The sequence below is a fragment of the Carassius gibelio genome, chromosome B3 (genome assembly GCF_023724105.1).
Source record: "Carassius gibelio isolate Cgi1373 ecotype wild population from Czech Republic chromosome B3, carGib1.2-hapl.c, whole genome shotgun sequence".
Classification (NCBI taxonomy): domain Eukaryota; kingdom Metazoa; phylum Chordata; class Actinopteri; order Cypriniformes; family Cyprinidae; genus Carassius; species Carassius gibelio.
Window position 1 is genome coordinate 18,091,121 of NC_068398.1, and position 18,543 is coordinate 18,109,663.

The 18,543-nt window shown below is 35.2% G+C and overlaps 3 gene segments (V, D, J or C); all 3 read left to right on the forward strand.

The window, feature by feature from the left end:
- Nucleotides 1-1,141: 1,141 nt before the first annotated feature.
- Nucleotides 1,142-1,701, forward strand: LOC127952970 (Ig heavy chain V region 914-like). The segment is given in 2 exon segments: nt 1,142-1,289; nt 1,370-1,701. Coding segments are annotated over 2 exon segments (363 nt in total).
- Nucleotides 1,702-2,465: 764 nt separating this feature from the next.
- Nucleotides 2,466-3,065, forward strand: LOC127952975 (Ig heavy chain V region 5A-like). The segment is given in 2 exon segments: nt 2,466-2,648; nt 2,740-3,065. Coding segments are annotated over 2 exon segments (351 nt in total).
- A 12,724-nt stretch (nt 3,066-15,789) lies between these two features.
- Nucleotides 15,790-16,436, forward strand: LOC127952949 (Ig heavy chain V region 914-like). The segment is given in 2 exon segments: nt 15,790-15,952; nt 16,033-16,436. Coding segments are annotated over 2 exon segments (534 nt in total).
- The last annotated feature ends 2,107 nt before the right edge of the window (nt 16,437-18,543 follow it).

Below are 18,543 nucleotides of genomic sequence, written 5' to 3' on the forward strand. Positions count from 1 at the left end.
ACCCAGAAACAAACAGTTGCAAAACATGATGTTGAACACAGAGCAGCACATGTAATCTTTTCCTTTCAATTTTACCCTCACATACCCTTACTCTATTATCTGCCTCTGAGAAATTGTTCATTTCAACTGCCACAGTTTCCCTGCCAGAATCCAGAGAGGGATTCTCATACATGTGTTGATGTTGCATTATGTTCACAAATATTAATCAGCAAGAAGTCATTCATAAACTGCTGCTTCTGTTGTGTGTTACTGCATGTTTCTGTTCTCTTATATTGTCCTGAATGCGTATACTGTTAGTTTCCATTAACTTGACCTTTGTGGTGTGAAAACTGTGTGAACTACTTTCATTACCCTTTTATTAACTGCAGCCACAATACCATACAAAAGTAGGGCTTGGTAGTTATATATCTTGTAGGTTACGTTAACTTTATATGATGAGGTTAGATTAGATGTTTAAATTAGGCATTGAAACACAAGGTTTATTCCACAAAATGACCTATTTCTGTGATGTGTTTTCCACTGAGGGAACCAACATACTGTAGGTCTACATCATAATGAAAGAAAAAATATATAACCCCCCCCCACCCCCGCAAACATCCAGCAAAAAGGTAGATTTCTTTTTCTGCCTGAAAAAACATCTTTTGAATGTATGCAAACTGTGTTTTTAAATTATTATTTAAATACATGATAGATGATGAATGATAAATTATTGCTCTAATGATGTTATTAATTTAAGCAATACCAGTTAGTTGTTTCTTCCCTAAGCGACTTGAACCAATCAATCAAATTTAATGATTCACAGAATTCTTGTAAAAAATTTGAGGACCCAAATATTAAATCAAATTTAGCAAGAGATTTACATAAAAAATGGCACTACAGTGCAACATCTTAAAGTCTCTCTGAAAAGTCTGCATCAAACTGTCTTGTTTAAAAATTAATGTGCAGTAATTCAAGCAAGCAAGCAAACAAACAAACATTGTTTCATTGAAGTGGTCTGGAGCTCTTTCTTAATTTTACCCCGTGTCTACAGCATACGCGACTGGCACAACGTTACTAAAGACAACATAACCCATAAACAATTTCTCAGTTCATGACCCCTTTAAAAATAAAACCTGTACAGACTCTTTATTAAATTTTTAGTGTCAGGAAAGTGACCCTCCCAATGCAAATCAAAGCCCTGGACATCTGTTTAGTATTTATGTGCTGCTGACTGGATCTGAAGGGTTACATCACCACTGTCAAGATGAAGAATACACTCTGCTTACTGCTGCTCTCATTCAGCCTACAACGTGAGTTTTCACACATCTATTATCAGATCTACGGGTATACAGATTCCAAATCAAATCAGTCTTTTCAATCTTCTTTTCAGGCATAAAATGTCAAAGTATGGAGTCCATTGAAAGCACAACTGTGAAGAAGCCTGGAGAAACTCTGACTCTGTCCTGTAGAGGATCTGGGTTCAGCTTTGACTGCTGTAGCATGCACTGGATCAGACAACAAGCTGGAAAACCACTTGTGTGGATGGGACGTGTTCATAGTGGCGGCAGTGGCTATGACTACTCTGAATCCTTCAAAGGTCGAACTGAAATCACCAGAGATAATTCAAAGAGTATGGTGTATCTGAAACTATCAGGCCTGACAGCAGAAGACTCAGCCGTGTATTATTGTGCAAAGCAAGCACAGTGACACAAAGGTCTTGCACAGCTGAACAAAAACCATACTGACTGTTTTCTCTCTAGAAGTCAACAGGTGGCAGCAGAGAATAATATATATATATATATATATATTTATATAAACTACAAAATGCAACCTAATGAAATGATTTACCATCGCTGAAGATGTTACAGTATGCAGTGAAGTTCACTATCCAGCTCCAACATTATACAGCACAAAGGCATATAAGATTCCTTTAACACAATGTGTGTCTTTTCATGTGTAGATGTTTGGTAGCATTTACACATGTTAAAGCGACAAACTAAAAATCTGACTTTTACTATAAGTCACCAGAGACTATTAAAGGAGACAAATAACTCTATAAGGACAGAATATGATGATGAAGGACACAAAAGTGTCTTATGATGCACGAGAGTGAACACAGTGATAAACCACAAGCAGTTCTGCAAAAGTTCTCCAAAGAAGTCAAACAGTTCCTCACATATATGAATATAAAAGTGCATATGAATCTCACCATATTCCCAAAGATTTTTTTCAGCATTTGTCAGTGCACAAGTTTTCAAAGGAATCAAAATTATTCAGAAAAGATGAAGAAGAAAATTATGTAAAATCAATTCAAATTCATGAAAAAATTATAGAATAATAATAATAACAACAACAACAATAATAATAATAATAATAATAATAATAATAATTATTATTATTATAATTATAATAAATCTAAAAGTCCCTATTGAGAGTAAGAAATAATTATTGACCCAACCATGACTCTTTTTGTAGCATGTAGATTTGATTACAAGCTCTGTATGATTATGTAAATCTCCTGTTGCATATTTAAACAGCAGACATGAGTCAGTTTACACATTCATCTGATCACTAGAGGGAGTGAAGAATCACTTCAGTTCAGTCAAACTGTGCTGAGAAACAAACCATGATCTCTTCATCTTTAGTGCTGCTTCTGGCAGTCATATCCTGTAAGTTTAGTCTATTTTCTGTGTGACATATCATTTTGTTGATCAAAAGATCATGATATCTTATTAACAGGTATGATTTGATTTGATACAGGTATTGATTCATATGAACTCACTCAGCCTGAGTCTCTGACTGTCCGTCCTGATGCCACTCTCACTATCAACTGTAAAGTCTCATATTCAGTTACAAGTGAGCATACAGCCTGGATTCGTCAACCTGCAGGAAAAGCTCTGGAGTGGATTGGAATCATCTGGAATAGTGGAGGCACAGCCTACAAGGATTCCCTGAAAAGCAAGTTCAGTATCACCAGAGACACTTCCAGTAACACAATAACACTGCAAGGAAACAATATGCGAGCTGAAGACACAGCTGTGTATTATTGTGCCAAAGAAACACAGTGACAGACTCCAAAACACTCCCTGTACAAAAACACCATCATCATATCACAAATTAAGTGTTTTTTTTTTTTTTTAATCATTTTCTTCAGGCTGATTCTTTGAAGCTCATTGCAAATTCTACAGATAATTCATAATAAAAATACTATGGTTATACATATTTATATCTCTAACATGACCATATTTTTCATGGTCATATCTGATCATATTTTTTTCTTCTCCTCATTTGTCCACTGTGTTGAACTGTCCCAGACTGATTCTATGGTCTTAAAGGGATAGTTCACCCAAAAATTATGTCATTAATAACTTACCCTCACGTCGTTCCAAACACGTAAGACCTCCTTTCATCTTCGGAACACAGTTTGTATATTTAGATCGAGAGCTTTCTGTCCCTCCATGAAAATGTATGTACGGTATACTGAAAATAAATTTTGGTCCCAAAATAACAAAACTACGACTTTATTCAGCATTGTCTTCTCTTCCGTGTCTGTTGTGAGCGCATTAACTTCAGTGTGTGATATCCGGTTCGCGAACGAATCACTAAATGAACCAGTTCACCAAATCGAACTGAATCGTTTGAAACGGTTTGCGTCTCCAATATGCATTAATCCACAAAAGACTTAAGCTGTTAACATTTTTAACGTGGCTGACACTCCCTCTGAGTTAAAACAAACCAATATCCCAGAGTAATGCATGCACTCAAACAGTACACTGACTGAACTGCTGTGAAGAGAGAACTGAAGATGAACACTGAGCCGAGCCAGATAACGAACAAAAGATTGACTCGTTCTCGAGTCAAGAACTGGTTGCATCAGTTTTCGGATCACCAGTAGTGATGGGAAGTTCGGCTCTTTCGTACAGTTTGATTTAATAAACCGGTTGAAGAAAACGGTTCACCGCTTCTTTTGCGCTCGATGTAATGACATCATTATCGATGATTGCCCTTCATTGAAGTCTTCGGTTTACCTGGGCTCATAATATTAGCACAGAATCAGTTCAGAATCAATCACCACAAGAATCAGTTTGGTTCAGACTGTGTGTCGGTCTGCTTCACACTGTATCACACATGCGCAGTATCATCAGCTCCTCACAACAGAAAACAATGCTGAATAAAGTCATAGTTTTTGTAATTTTTGGACCAAAATGTATTTTTGATGCTTCAACAAATTCTAACTGACCCTCTGATTTCACATGGACTACTTTGAAGATGTTGTTATGACCTTTCTGAACATAGACAGTATACGGTACACACAGTTTCAATGGAGGGACAGAAAGCTCTCTGACTAAATCTAGAATATCTTAAACTGTGTTCCAAAGATGAACGGAGGTCTTGGAACATTTGGAATGACATGATGGTTAGTTATTAATGACATAATTTTCATTTTTGGGTGAACTAGCCCTCTAAGTCCTGGTCAGGTTTTGACACTGTCCTGTAAACTCTCTGGATATACAGTGACTGACAGCAGCTACTGCACTGGCTTCATTCGGCAGCCTGCAGGAAAAGCTCTGGAATGGGTTGGAGAGATATGTGGTAGCGGTAACACATATTACAGTGATAAACTGAAAAGTAGATTTCAAGTCTCCAGAGATTCTTCCAGCAACAAAGTGACTCTTCAAGGACAGAATATGCAGACTGAGGACACATCTGTGTATTCACGAGTTTACATTTACTTTTAATTAAATAAAGGTTATGTGTATTTGGCGTGATATCCATGGATGAGAGCTCTGAGGGAGAGGGGTCTGAGCTCTGTGTCTCGCCAAGACCAAAGTGCTCCCCCAAGTGCTTCTCCCCCCGATTTGTGGTAGGAACTTGGCTGAAGGTGTGGGATCGGGGTGGCGGAGGGATTCTAAGATAATGAAGATAGGACATATTGATTATTTATAGGTGTTTTTCTCTTGAACTGTTGGTAAATGGTGTAATCAGTAATGATGGACTGACTGTGTTAATTATCCGTGCATGCTCCTCCCGAAATTTGTTTATGAAACATCACTTACTGAGCTAGATGGCCACAGTGAGACAGAGCAGCAAGTGTCTTGTTCAAAAAACCTCTCTAACACTTGGCACACAAAAACACTCAAATCTACAGTATTTCTGATTGAGTTTCAGTTACATTCAGTGTTCACAAAAATGATTTATATAAGTTAGCATTAATATCTTTGATTTCACATAAAAATGAACCACAATGCTTTCTAGCTCTAAAATGTAGTATTATAGACCTATGTATTATGAGGCAAAACTATTGCGGCTCTGTTCTAAACTTCTAAAATCTGCTAGCAAAAAAGTTAAAATAAGGATCTTTTCATTCATATCTCTGTCTTCTCCAGCCTGCCTTTTGATACATTATTTGTGTTTCAAGTGTATTCTTGGTACATTTCAGAATATAGTGATACAGTGCACAATTTAGGACATCCATTGATCTCAGTCTTATGTCTAAAAGGCATTGCACCTCAGACTAAAGGGTTCAGCCACTGGACTAAACTTTGTTGTGCCTTTGACTGAAAGGCTTTCAGAAAAAAACAATGTCAAGTTTTAGGTCTTGTTCAGTTTGGCATTGGGTGAAACAGCATCAGACAAAAAAAAAAAAAAAAACTATCTTTGGATTCGTTGTTTGCTATAATATAATTTCAGTCCAAAAAGGGGATACCACAGAATAGATATAATTGCTGATAAGGTCATGATTTAATTGTTTATTTGTTGATCCATTCTCATTCTCATTCTTACCAAAGTATTTTATTACCATGACTAATATAAACACATTAAAAACTATGCTATCTTTGAAACAACAGACATATATGGAAACAAGGGAGCGTCTACAAAAAAGAGCCATATTTACTGATGTGTGACCCTCAGGAAACACCTGCGTTTCGTTATTGCCAAAAAAAAAGAAAAAAAAAAGTGAATATGCATGTATAGTTTCATAAGAATTATTTACATTCTGTAACTACAAAGCATACAGAAACCACTAAAATACTTTCTGTTAAAGCTAATAACATGTTTATTAAAACATAAATAGAAGACTATACAATCATGAAATTGCTATATTCTTATGTCTTCTCAGCAACTGATATCAGAAGAAATTAAGTGACCTGATGACTCTAATATCAATTTAGAAAAGTTTTCTAATTCAAATTCTGCTAATCAAACTAAATAGATGGAATTATTGTAACATTACAATAAAACTGTGATGATTATTTTCACCTCACAGTATCACTTGTATTTCTATTAGGGCTGTGCAAAAAATTTAATTAGATTTTCATGCACATCTCATCAAGACACTCCTGTAATTAGTAGTATATTTCCAGCACATGCGTTCAGATCAGGGTTGCCTGGTTTTCACAACAAGGCCTGCCCAGTTGCTTCTCAAAACTAGTCCAAAACTAGCCCAATCGCATTTCCAGGGGGTTCCCCGATAAATAATTGCATCCCGGGTTAAAAAACATGTTTTTTGGCAGAGTTGCCCGTTATTGGGATTGGGGTTGCTTCGACCCGCGGACATGAAAAACAGCCGCGGACTTGGCAACACTGGTTCATTTGGAGCAGCATTTACTACACATAGCCATAGTTCACGGACAAGTTACACAAAATTGCTTTCAAAATCGGCAATGAATCGCCTGCTATTTTGAAATCAATTTTGTGTAGATTGTCAGTGAACTACCGCTCTGTGTTGTAAAGTCTGCAGTTGTTTTTCATATCCGTGGGTCAAAGCGCCCCCAATCCCAATAACGTGATATTTAGCCCCTAAAGTGCAAATTTTACCAAGGGAACTCCGCCAAAAAATATGTATTTTATCGCCCGGAACGAAACACGAGTGGGCTAGTTTTGAGAAGCAATTGGGCAGGTTTAGTTTAGAAAACCTGGCAACCCTGATCTGAATACACGTGCTGGATATATACTAGGAGCGCCTTTACTGACTAGATGCACATGAGTGAGTCACATAAATTCAAATGAGCTGCTGTTCCCCGTCCCCTTTTCCAGAACAGGGCTACCTTTACAGCTGGAAACTCCATTACTCTGCAGAAAATAATCTGTTTAATCATGAATATTAAACCATATTAGTTTAATCTTCTGATATAGGGTTTTCTAAGCAGTAAGCATGCTAAAGCAAAGTTTGCAAAAACACAATGGCGGTGCCGTGGGTGGAAACTTTCAGATTAAGTGTCAGTAATATTTTAATTATTTAAAATGTTTTGACATAATTAAGAGTCAAAAAACAGTGTTTCTACAGGGAAAGAACTTTTATACTGCGTATCAACGTGCAAGCAATGACTAAGCAAACCATAACTCTGCAGAAAAACCTAAACACATGAATCATATATATACAATATCAGGAGCATTTCTAGCCTTTCATCAGCATCCAACACCAGCCCTGCTCCTACTCTGTTTTGAAACAGTTTGGGATAAAAATGGATATAAAAAGCCTTTACCTGAAGTGTCGTTTACAAGCTGCACATGCAATAAAGAGCTGCTTTGTTGTTGATAAACGATAAAATATATTTGCAAGTTTTGTTTCCTACAATAGATTTAAGGTATATCCACCTCATTCATTGTATCGTGCATGTTGCGTATAACTGATATTAACTATATGTCGCAGCGATACCGTCTGGGCAGAACTATTGTTCCAGCCACCAAAGAAAGATTCGCAAATAACCTGCCTGATCTATCTCAACTGCTATTTGTACCCAAAAATACACATGAATTAGACAAAATGACTGACAACATGGGCACTATTTTCTCTAATACATTAGAAGCTGTTGCCCTGATCAAATTGAAAAAAGTTAGAGAAAAACGTACTGTACCATGGTATAACAGTAATACTCACTCTCTCAAGAAAGTAACTCGTAGACTTGAACACAAATGGAGAAAAACTAACTTAGAAGTTTTTAGAATTGCATGGAAAAACAGTATGTCCAGCTATAGACAGGCTCTAAAAAATGCTAGGGCAGAGCATATACACAAACTCATTGAAAATAACCAAAACAATCCAAGGTTTTTATTTAGCACAGTGGCTAAGTTAACAAATTACCAGACGCCACCTGATTCAAATATTGCACCAACGTTAAATAGTAATGACTTTATGAATTTCTTCACTGATAAAATAGATAACATTAGAAATACAATAGCGAATGTAGATTCTACAGCATCTAACACTTCAGTTTCATCCATCGCACCCAAAGATAAACTGCAGTGCTTTACAACCATAGGACAGGAAGAGCTAAATAAACTTATCACTGTATCTAAACCAACAACATGTTTATAAGATCCTGTACCCACTAAATTACTGAAAGAGCTGTTACCTGTAGCCGAAGAACCACTTCTCAATATCATTAACTCGTCGTTATCTTTAGGTCACGTCCCAAAACCATTCAAGCTGGCGGTTATCAAGCCTCTTATTAAGAAACCAAAACTAGATCCTAGTGTACTGGCAAATTATAGGCCTATTTCAAATCTTCCATTTATGTCTAAAATTTTAGAAAAAGTTGTGTCTGCTCTATTGAGCACCTTCCTGCATAAAATGATCTGTATGAAGAATTTCAGTCAGGTTTTAGGCCCCACCATAGCACAGAAACTGCACTTGTTAAAATTACAAATGACCTGCTCCTTGCGTCAGACCATGGCTGCATCTCATTTCTAGTCTTACTTGATCTTAGTGCTGCGTTCGACACCATAGATCATGACATACTCATAGATCGATTACAAAACTATACAGGTATTCAAGGGCAGGCTCTAAGATGGTTTAGATCCTACCTGTCCGATCGCTACCATTTTGTTTACTTAAATGGGGAGTCATCTCATTTATCATCAGTAAAATATGGAGTGCCACAAGGATCCGTCCTAGGTCCCCTTCTATTTTCAATATACATGTTGCCCCTTGGTAATATTATTAGAAAATACGGAATTAGCTTCCACTGTTATGCTGATGATACTCAGCTATATATCTCAACGAGACCAGATGAAACTTCCCAATTATCTAATCTAATCAAATTATCGTTACTTACCTATAAGGCCCTAAATGGTTTAGCTCCTGCGTACCTAACTAGCCTTCTACCACGTTACAACCCTTCACGCACCCTAAGGTCACAAAACGCTGGACTTTTGGTAGTTCCTAGGATAGCAAATACCACTAAAGGAGGTAGAGCTTTCTCACATTTGGCTCCCAAACTCTGGAATAGCCTTCCTGATAATGTTCGGGGTTCAGACACACTCTCTCTGTTTAAATCTAGATTAAAAACACATCTCTTTCGCCAAGCATTCGAATAATGTATCTCTTAAATTGTGAGTGTAGTTGCATCTGATCAAAGGTGCATTTTTATTCATTAGCTTGGGTTAAACTAATTTTACTTTGTTGGATCAGCAGCTATGCTAATGATGTCTGTATTTTGTTTCTATGTTTCGCCACGGGATTTACTTCCCGTTGTAACTAGGATTTACACAAGCTCCAGTCTGGATCCAGAACACCTGAGAAGAGATGATGCTGACCCTCAGAGGACCTCAGATGATGCTAACCCTGAATCAACAAACATAACTAACAATTATTGCTAAATGTGTGACTGAATCATATAATAACTTAATTAATAATATTGATAGTTCATCGTCTAGCTGACTAGGTCTTGTATTATTATTATTTTTTTTATTTTTTCTAAAATCCTGTCAAATGTGCACAAACTACTAGCTACTATTAAATATTGTAGAAACATAATTTTCAGTAAAGTTGCTTAGTAACGATTTGTTTTGTAAAAATTGCTATACAAATAAACTTGAATTGAATTAAACTTGAATTCAGCGATCTTATTGTTTTATTTCTCATACAATATACTATTACTATTTTAATGTTAGAAGTCGCTGCAAATTATTTTGTGCTTGAGTGATCATTCATGAATCTTTCATCACCAGTACAGATTCTAAACAGGTGAAAGAAAACACTGTTCTGACTGAAATAATATCACAGAAAATTATTCTTGGGTCGGTATATAGAAATCTCCATGACACGTAAAGATTTATTAATCCGTCCACATTTTACACCCAGGAGAAAATGCTTTAAAAATAATGAATAGTCATAAACATTTACCTTTTCTAAAAATATATTCTGATAAATGTCACATATTACATTTTATTGTCACAATTTTATTAACATATATTAATGTTTGTAATAATAATTATTATAATTTTTTTCGTAAACATAGGTACAAAGGGGAATTGAGGCTGGAGGAGGAGTTCATGCAAAACTGGGATCTTTATCTCTCATAAACTGTTTCTGTTCACTGATTGTATGTGGCTTTTGTTAAAGAACATCATTAGCAATGGCAACAATAATTAATTCAGTCCTGATATTACTGTTTTTGAATGGTTTGTTGTTTTCCTAATAATAATAATAATAATAATAATAATAATAATAATACTAATAATAATAATAATAATAATAATAATAATAATAATAATTATTATTATTATTATTATTTTAGCGAGCAAATAGTTATACTTTTTTCCGGACTTTTCAGTTTATTATATTTCTTTCTCTTCCACAGATATTCATTGTCAGACCTTCACTCAGTCTGAAGCTGTGGTAAAAAGACCAGGTGAATCTTTTCGTCTGGTCTTTACTGCCTCTGGATTTACTTTCAGCAGCAGCTGGGCAGCTGTAGTGAGGCAGGCAGCTGGTAAAGGACTGGAATGGGTTTCAACTATCGGCACGTCCAGTTCTCAGAAGTACTATTCCCAGTCAGTTCAGGGCAGGTTCACAGTGTCCAGAGATGATTCCAGCAGTCAACTGTATCTACAGATGAACAGCCTCAAGACTGAAGACACTGCTGTGTATTACTGCGCTAGAGAGTCACAGTGAATGAGTTCAGTGTCAAAGCAATACAAAAACCACCTTCACTGTTGACTTCACGGATGCTCCAGATGTACTGTTCCTTTTCCAAGAGGTGGCGCTCTTGTCAAGCAGTTTTAGTTCACTGCTTCAAATGTCACTGACTGACCGTTTGTTTTCTTGACAGATAAATATAGACATTCCGATTTTGAAATTCTGAAGAAACAGAAATATACCTTAGAGTAGCTCCATCATGAAATTTGTTCTTGTGTCTGTAAAAAGTATGATTGGGGATTTTTCTTTCTTTGTTTTTTAAATATCTGTAAATTATCAGGTTTGATCAATGGCACTTATTGCATTTATCAAAGCTGGCAATGTTCAGATATTTAAAAAAAATGCTTTGTACAAACACAAATATAAAAAGATATATAATGACGAAGCTACTCTAATGCGTGGAAGTTGTTTTATTTCTCTTATACTTGACATCTCATGAAATCAGGAGACAGGTAAAGAGGACTGTCCCGGACTATATCTTTACTACAAACTTGCAGCATGACCAACTGGCTACATTATAACAAGTACTACTGGAATATCACACTTATAACGTGTTACAAATATTCAATCCCTATGTGAATATTATAAATATAAGTCTGAAGAAAGTACGCTTCACCTTAAACTACATAAATTCATTGTGAAACTTGTCTGGCAGGCCTGCATCTACTGTAGTTAAAAATGATCATTAAATAATTTTTTTTGGGCCACAGCAGATTTATTTTACCAGTACGTTTAACAGACACTTGACATACAAGTTTAGATGTTGCTAAAATGTTTTAAAGTGCCATAATATATCTTCCTGGTGTGTTTTCCTCATCATTTTATATGATCACAGATGTTGTTTTGTAAAAATAAATTATTGCAAATGAATAACTCTGCAACATCTTGGATAACCGAAGAGCTGTATGCAAATTCTTTACTTGCTCTTTGTACAAAAGAGGAGTATCTGCTTTGTGGATCAGTAGAACAAATAAAGATGTGTGAACTTCAGAGCATGATCTTCTCATCAGCTCTACTTCTGTTGGCAGCAGCTGCATCATGTGAGCTTCACTTATGTTTTATTTAAATCCTAAACTAAAGCAATTAAATAAGCTTCATAACTGTTTTGTGAAGTTTTGTGACATAATTAATAATATCACATTCTTTTTTTTCTCTCTTTTTCTCAGGTGGTGTTTTCTGTGTTGAGCTCACTCAACCTTCATCTATGGTTGTGAAACCTCAAGAATCTTTCTTCATCTCCTGCAGGATTTCAGAATCAAGCTATTGCATTAATTGGATCCGTCAACCCACTGGAAAAGCACTGGAATGGCTCGGATATCTTTGTAGTGATGGTAGCACTAACATTAAAGACTCAGTGAAAAACAAGATCAGTTTCACCCAGGACACGTCCAAAAACACAGTGTTTCTACAGGGAAATAATTTTCAGACTGAGGACACAGCTGTGTTTTACTGTGCCAGAGAGTCACAGTTACTAAACAAGCCACAGCTCTGTACAAAAACCTGAACACATGAATCAGAGATACATAACACCAGGGGCATTTCTAGCCTTTCATCAGTATCCAGCACAAGTTCCCATTATTATTTTAGTGTGAGAAACAGCTGCAAACAATTCTGTGAATATTCGTGAATCGGGCATCGTCACTACCGATTCTAAACAAGGGAAATAAAACACACATTGTCACACACAATGCTCTAAATTGTAATATCAGGAAAAATAAATAAATAATAATTCTCAGGTTGGTATACATTAACATCCATTAACACATAAGGACTTCTGTCACAGTAAAAGGGTCTAGCCTGTTAACTGTCACCCGTCCCCTCTGTGGGACGCCTACATTTACTTCACTATATTTCAATGAAATCTAATCTAATCTTGACAAACTATACATTGTTAGAAAGATCTAAGACTCCCAAATACATATTTTACCAATATTTTTTGTTAAAAATGATGTAGCAAAAGTAATCGAGTAATTTATGACAAGACTGCACCCTCAAAAATATAAATTATAACTGGAGTTTTGACCTTTGTTTAAAAAGAAAGACTTCTTTGTTGCCTTTTTCTCTATCACATTTTAGAAATTATCAGAAATTATAGATCGACTGTAAACTTAAAATCTAAAAATTCATCTTTTAAAACCCATTTAAAATCAGACATTGTTTTTTTTTTATTAATTAATTAATTAATTAATTAATTAATTAATCAATTAATTAATTCATGTAAAAATGTTTTTCATAATCATAAGTACATAAAAGAACTGACAAGCTGAAGGAGGAGTTTATGCTAAACTGTGATGTTTCTCTCTCATAAGTAACATTGTGCAGCCTGATCTCACAATCAAAACGTACATATTTAGACGTAAATTAAAACTGTCCAATACTTATGTGCCTTTACGTATTTAAAGTGTCATTTAAGTATTATCTGAACGTAATTACAGGTTCGATACGTATCGAAATTTACGTAAAAACAACCTCAAATACGTACAGATAGAACGTGTTCTCTGAACAGTCAGTTATCCATAAAAAATTGCTCATGAAGCTGCTTTTCGATGCGTATCTGATTAATTTCTTTAATATTTATGTATATTTTCCCTTTTTAAATATTTTTTTATAAATGTAAGATCCCTATACCCCACCCGAACCTAAACCTACCCATTTTATACAGAATGTTAAAAGAATAAAACATAATAAAACACAATTTAGTAAAAATATAACATTAAAACGATATTTTGAGCCACTAACGTTAATACTACACCTACCCCTAAACCTACCCATAACCATTTCTTAAAACTACACAACGTTACTGTTATAAATAAACAAATAACAGACAGACAATCATAACGTTAATATTTTATTTTTTGCGAAAATATCAAAAGTAGTTCAAATGATAATGAGTTCCAGTCGCAGTCCTCTATATGGAGGTAATAGTTTTTATAGGGTACAGCGCATAATTTAATTTTTTTAATCCATGAAATTATGTATCTGTCTTCTCTCCGTGAAGGCGCACTGGCACCATAGACAGTAAAAACTCTAATGTCATAAACTGAAACACGACATGTCGCAATCTGTGACGAATTGGATGAGGACCAATGAGCGTTCGATATCAGTGCCGTAAACCATGTCGTAACGTGGCGCACTGGCGCTATTTTCAAATTCGAATCATAACGAGCGCGAGCTTTGACTGTGACGGACGCTGTTGCTGAGAATGAAGATGAAGATCGATTGATATGGATATGTTCCTTGCAAACATCTGGATTGTAAAGATATGCAGTACAGCAAACAAATAAAACTGATGTGATTTGTAATTTTATGCTGTGCTTTTGTGTATCTATGGTTTGCAGCATGCACAGACATGTTATTTCCTATTAAGTAGACGAGTAAACTGCTTTCAATAAATTGAATAAAAACATGTATTGATATGACAATTAAATACAACAGATTTAAATCATTAAAGCCACTATTTTAATATTAATACATGGGAATTCATATACATTCACACTTTACGTTAGAATATTTACGTTTGTTTAGCTCCTAAAACGTAAATATTTGTACGTTTTACTGCTATAAATACGTCTAAATTGTACGTTTCTATGTGCATGAAAACGTAAGCAAATGTACGTGTGGTAGAACCACATTTAACGTAAAAATACACACGTATTCTCATGAGATCACGTTGCATTGTGCCATTGAAGTGTGGCTGTATTTCATGGTTCTTGTAGAGAGCTTCATCAGCAATGACAATAATTAATTCAGTCATGATATTACTATTTTTGCATGGTTTGTTTATTTTGAAATAATTATATATATATATATATATATATATATATATATATATATATATATATATATATATATATATATATATATATATATATATAATTTATCAACAATTTATCAACAGTCCCAGTTAACAGCTCATTGTTATAAAAAGCTTAATTAATCATTCTACATTTATTGCTAGATGTGTTGAAAACAATAAAATCTTGATTAACTTTTGGTATTTTTAATTTAAAAAAATTTTTTTTAAAAGAATGTATATGTTTTCTGTATTCTCTATTCAAACTGAAAATGTTAATGAATTATAGTGAGGTGAAATTGAATGCATTCATTAGCTGGAAACCCAGCTGCCAGTGTACTGTGTTTTCCTTCTTTATCCCAGTGGCGATGTTTCAAAAAACCCTAGTGAATGGCAATACGATGAAATCACATTCTCGGGGGTGTATCATGTAACATGATTTGTTCCATGTTTTTCAGCTGTTAGTGGTCAGTCTTTGACCTCGTCAGATTCTGTGGTGAAAAAGCCTGGAGAATCAGTGACTCTGTCCTGCACTGTGTCTGGATTCTCAGTGAGCAGCTACTGGATGGGCTGGATCCGTCAGAAACCAGGGAAAGCACTGGAGTGGATTGGATTTATAGACAATGGCTCAAGTGCATATTATGCTCAGTCTCTAGTACAGGGACAGTTCTCCATCACCAAAGACACCAGCAAAAACATACTGCATTTAGAGGTGAAAAGACTGAAGTCTGAAGACACAGCTGTTTATGTATAAAACTATATACATAATGTAAACATTTATAATCAGCAAGTTAATTGTTCAGCACAATATCTTTGAATGATGATATTTCAAACGGGTTTTCAGTCTTACCAGTGCAGAATCAATGATAATAGTAGTAAAGAAGCATTCTACATGGCTGTGTTTATATTATCTTTTGTGTTTTCCTGTGTTTTTTGAAGTGTTATTAAAGACTGTTAGTTTAATTATCTCCTTTGCCAATCACAGTCAATATGAGACACTACTATGTCTCTGAACTACTACATATAAACAAAAAATACATTTAAAAGCAGACTTGGTTATGAAGGTTAATTAAGTCATATAAAATGTAAATGTACCTTTAGGGGGCACCCTATGCAAACCTACTTCTCCGCATTCTCTTTAAAAAGCCTCCACTCTGTTGTTTTTGACGTTGATACTTCAGCTTCCTCTTTTCATAACATGACAATGGATATTGTGTCTAAACTGGGTTTTATCTTCATGTTTGCTCTCACAGACTGTAAGATTGTCTTAAAAACCTGTTGATAATTAGACATATTCATGTGCGCTGTTGTAAATGTTGAACTGTTTGTTTTTCAGTCTGTTGGTGTCAAACACTGACTGAGTCTGAGTCAGTGGTCATTAAACCTGGAGTATCTCACAGACTCACCTGTACATTATCAGGATTTAGTAGTGACCCACACTTATCTTGGATCAGACAGACTGCAGGAGGAGGTCTGGAGTGGCTGGGATACATCTCATCTCGTGGTACTACATACTACTCTCAGGCTGTTGAGGGACGATTCAGCATCTCCAGAGACAACAGCAAGAAACAGATGTATCTGCAGATGAATAATATGAAGAATGAAGACACTGCTGTATATTATTGTGCAATAGAGACACACAGTGATGAATACAGCTACAGCACTGCACAAAATCTGAAAGCAAACAACTCTCCATTTCATTTCTCATTCCTTAAAGTGGTATGAGAAATGAAATAGTGAATTCACCCACAAAAAGCTGCCAGTTGCAGGTAATGTCTGAACCCAACAGAGTCACATTTTGTCAGGCCATTAGCATTAAACAATACAATCTGTATATACGCTATCTATCCACTTCCTATGGGGAAAAAGCCAAACAAGCAGAAATACAAGGTGACTATTTTCAGGCTTAGTTGCAATTTTGCTATCTGAGAATACAGTCTAACTAAACAGAATGCAGTACACTGTTAAAAATCGGCCAAATTTCGACAGTAACATACTGTTTTTCATTAAAACAGTGCATTCTGGGTAATATTCATCATTTTCGAGAAGGTAGCCTGCTGCTATATATCGTAAATTAACAACGTTCAAAGTCGACACTCAGCGGCTGTGTTTCAAATCACACCCTACACCCTCATTCACTATTCCCTACATGAGTTTACTAATATAGTCCACCTGACAGAGAGAATGAAAATTAATGAGTGAATTCAGACAATGATCAACAGCTGCTGTTAATGAGTAGAATCACTGAAGAAAAAAGAAACAAGACAAACACAAGAACTACAACTGACTTCAGCCACAGATTAGATGAAATCAACTGAAGATTTACCAACTTCACTCATTACTAACCAGACTGACTTTATTTCTATCAGATCAGAGATCAGAGATTGAAAGATCTTACTGAGAATTACAGAGATTTAGATGATAATGTTACTGTTTCGTTTGATGTTACCATTGTGGAGATCAGTGTTTCCTTTAGTTGGTCTCCTGACCCTTGACTTTTGCATTTTGTTTCATTGCTGTATTTGTATCTTCATGATATATCTGTTACAGCAGTATTAATTTTGATAGTCAAGTGATTATGGCTGTTTCTGTCAAGCATGATCTACTAGCCTGACTTAAAGTGTTGCTATAATATATATATTAATAATATATCAAATATTAATTTGGTGTTGAAATATTTGAGTGAATGACACAATTTTTTTTTTTGTTTCTTCAATTTTGTAAGATTGGAAAGTAGTGTGATAACCAGTATTTATGGATTTAATGACTAGTTTTAGTTAAAAAGTATTTTGGGCAGCAGTCCCCACAACACTCAAGGAGATAAATCAACAATCAGCATATGAATCTCAACAATGGTGACAATCAAAAGGTTCATGATGCAATGCATGCTGGGTACCAGCACAGGATAAAACTCATCCATGACTCCCAGCATGCATTGCGGCATGAATAAATTATGCCCCTGAATTGTTCAATTATTTTCTTTAATTATTATGTGCTTATCATTTTGCATTTGTCTTAAGTTTTAGTAGCATGTTTTGTGATGTTCAGAACTGATCTGTTCATTTATTTTGTGGATTGTCACCATTGTTGTGATTCATACGCTGATTCTTGATCTTTCTGTCTAAAGTTCAGCAAAGGTTTTTTTTTTTTTTTTTTTATGAGTGAAATTTTCTTAACAGTCTTTCATGACTTATGGTTCAGCAGTGTATCTTATGCTGTAGTATCAATAAGAGAAGAGACATGGGATTAGTTCAGAGATAACAGTGTTTGTTCTTGTCAATCTATAAACAACAATATCAGCGCACTGTAAAAAATTTTGCCGTTAAATAACAGTAATTTTCTGGCAGCAGGGGTGCCAGTAAAGTACTGTTAATTTACAGCTCTTAACCATTAATTTACCACTCTTATTTTTTTAACAGTATTTTACCGTAAATTCTACCATGGAAATTAACTCCACTCCCACTGCTTCAAACAGTTCTAGTTTTTAAAACTAGCATTCCTACGATGTTAGTACTATGAACTTATTTCATTTGAGTCCACTGAGAAGGAATATTTCTTAATATAACGATGCAAACACTTAATGTGCAGTAATAAAGTAACTAAATACATGACTTTTACTCAAATCACTGCAGCTCATTGTCATCTACACCACACATGTATGTGCTGAAGTACTTAACACAGAGATCATCACTGTATCAGCAACTCCACATTTACTGTCTTTATATAAAGCAGCAGAAAACCTGAGTTTGTGGCTCATCATTGACTGAAGCACCGGCTCTACTCTCCAGCACAATGGTGAACAACAAAATTACATTAAACTAAACGATCTCTCTTGTGCAAACACACA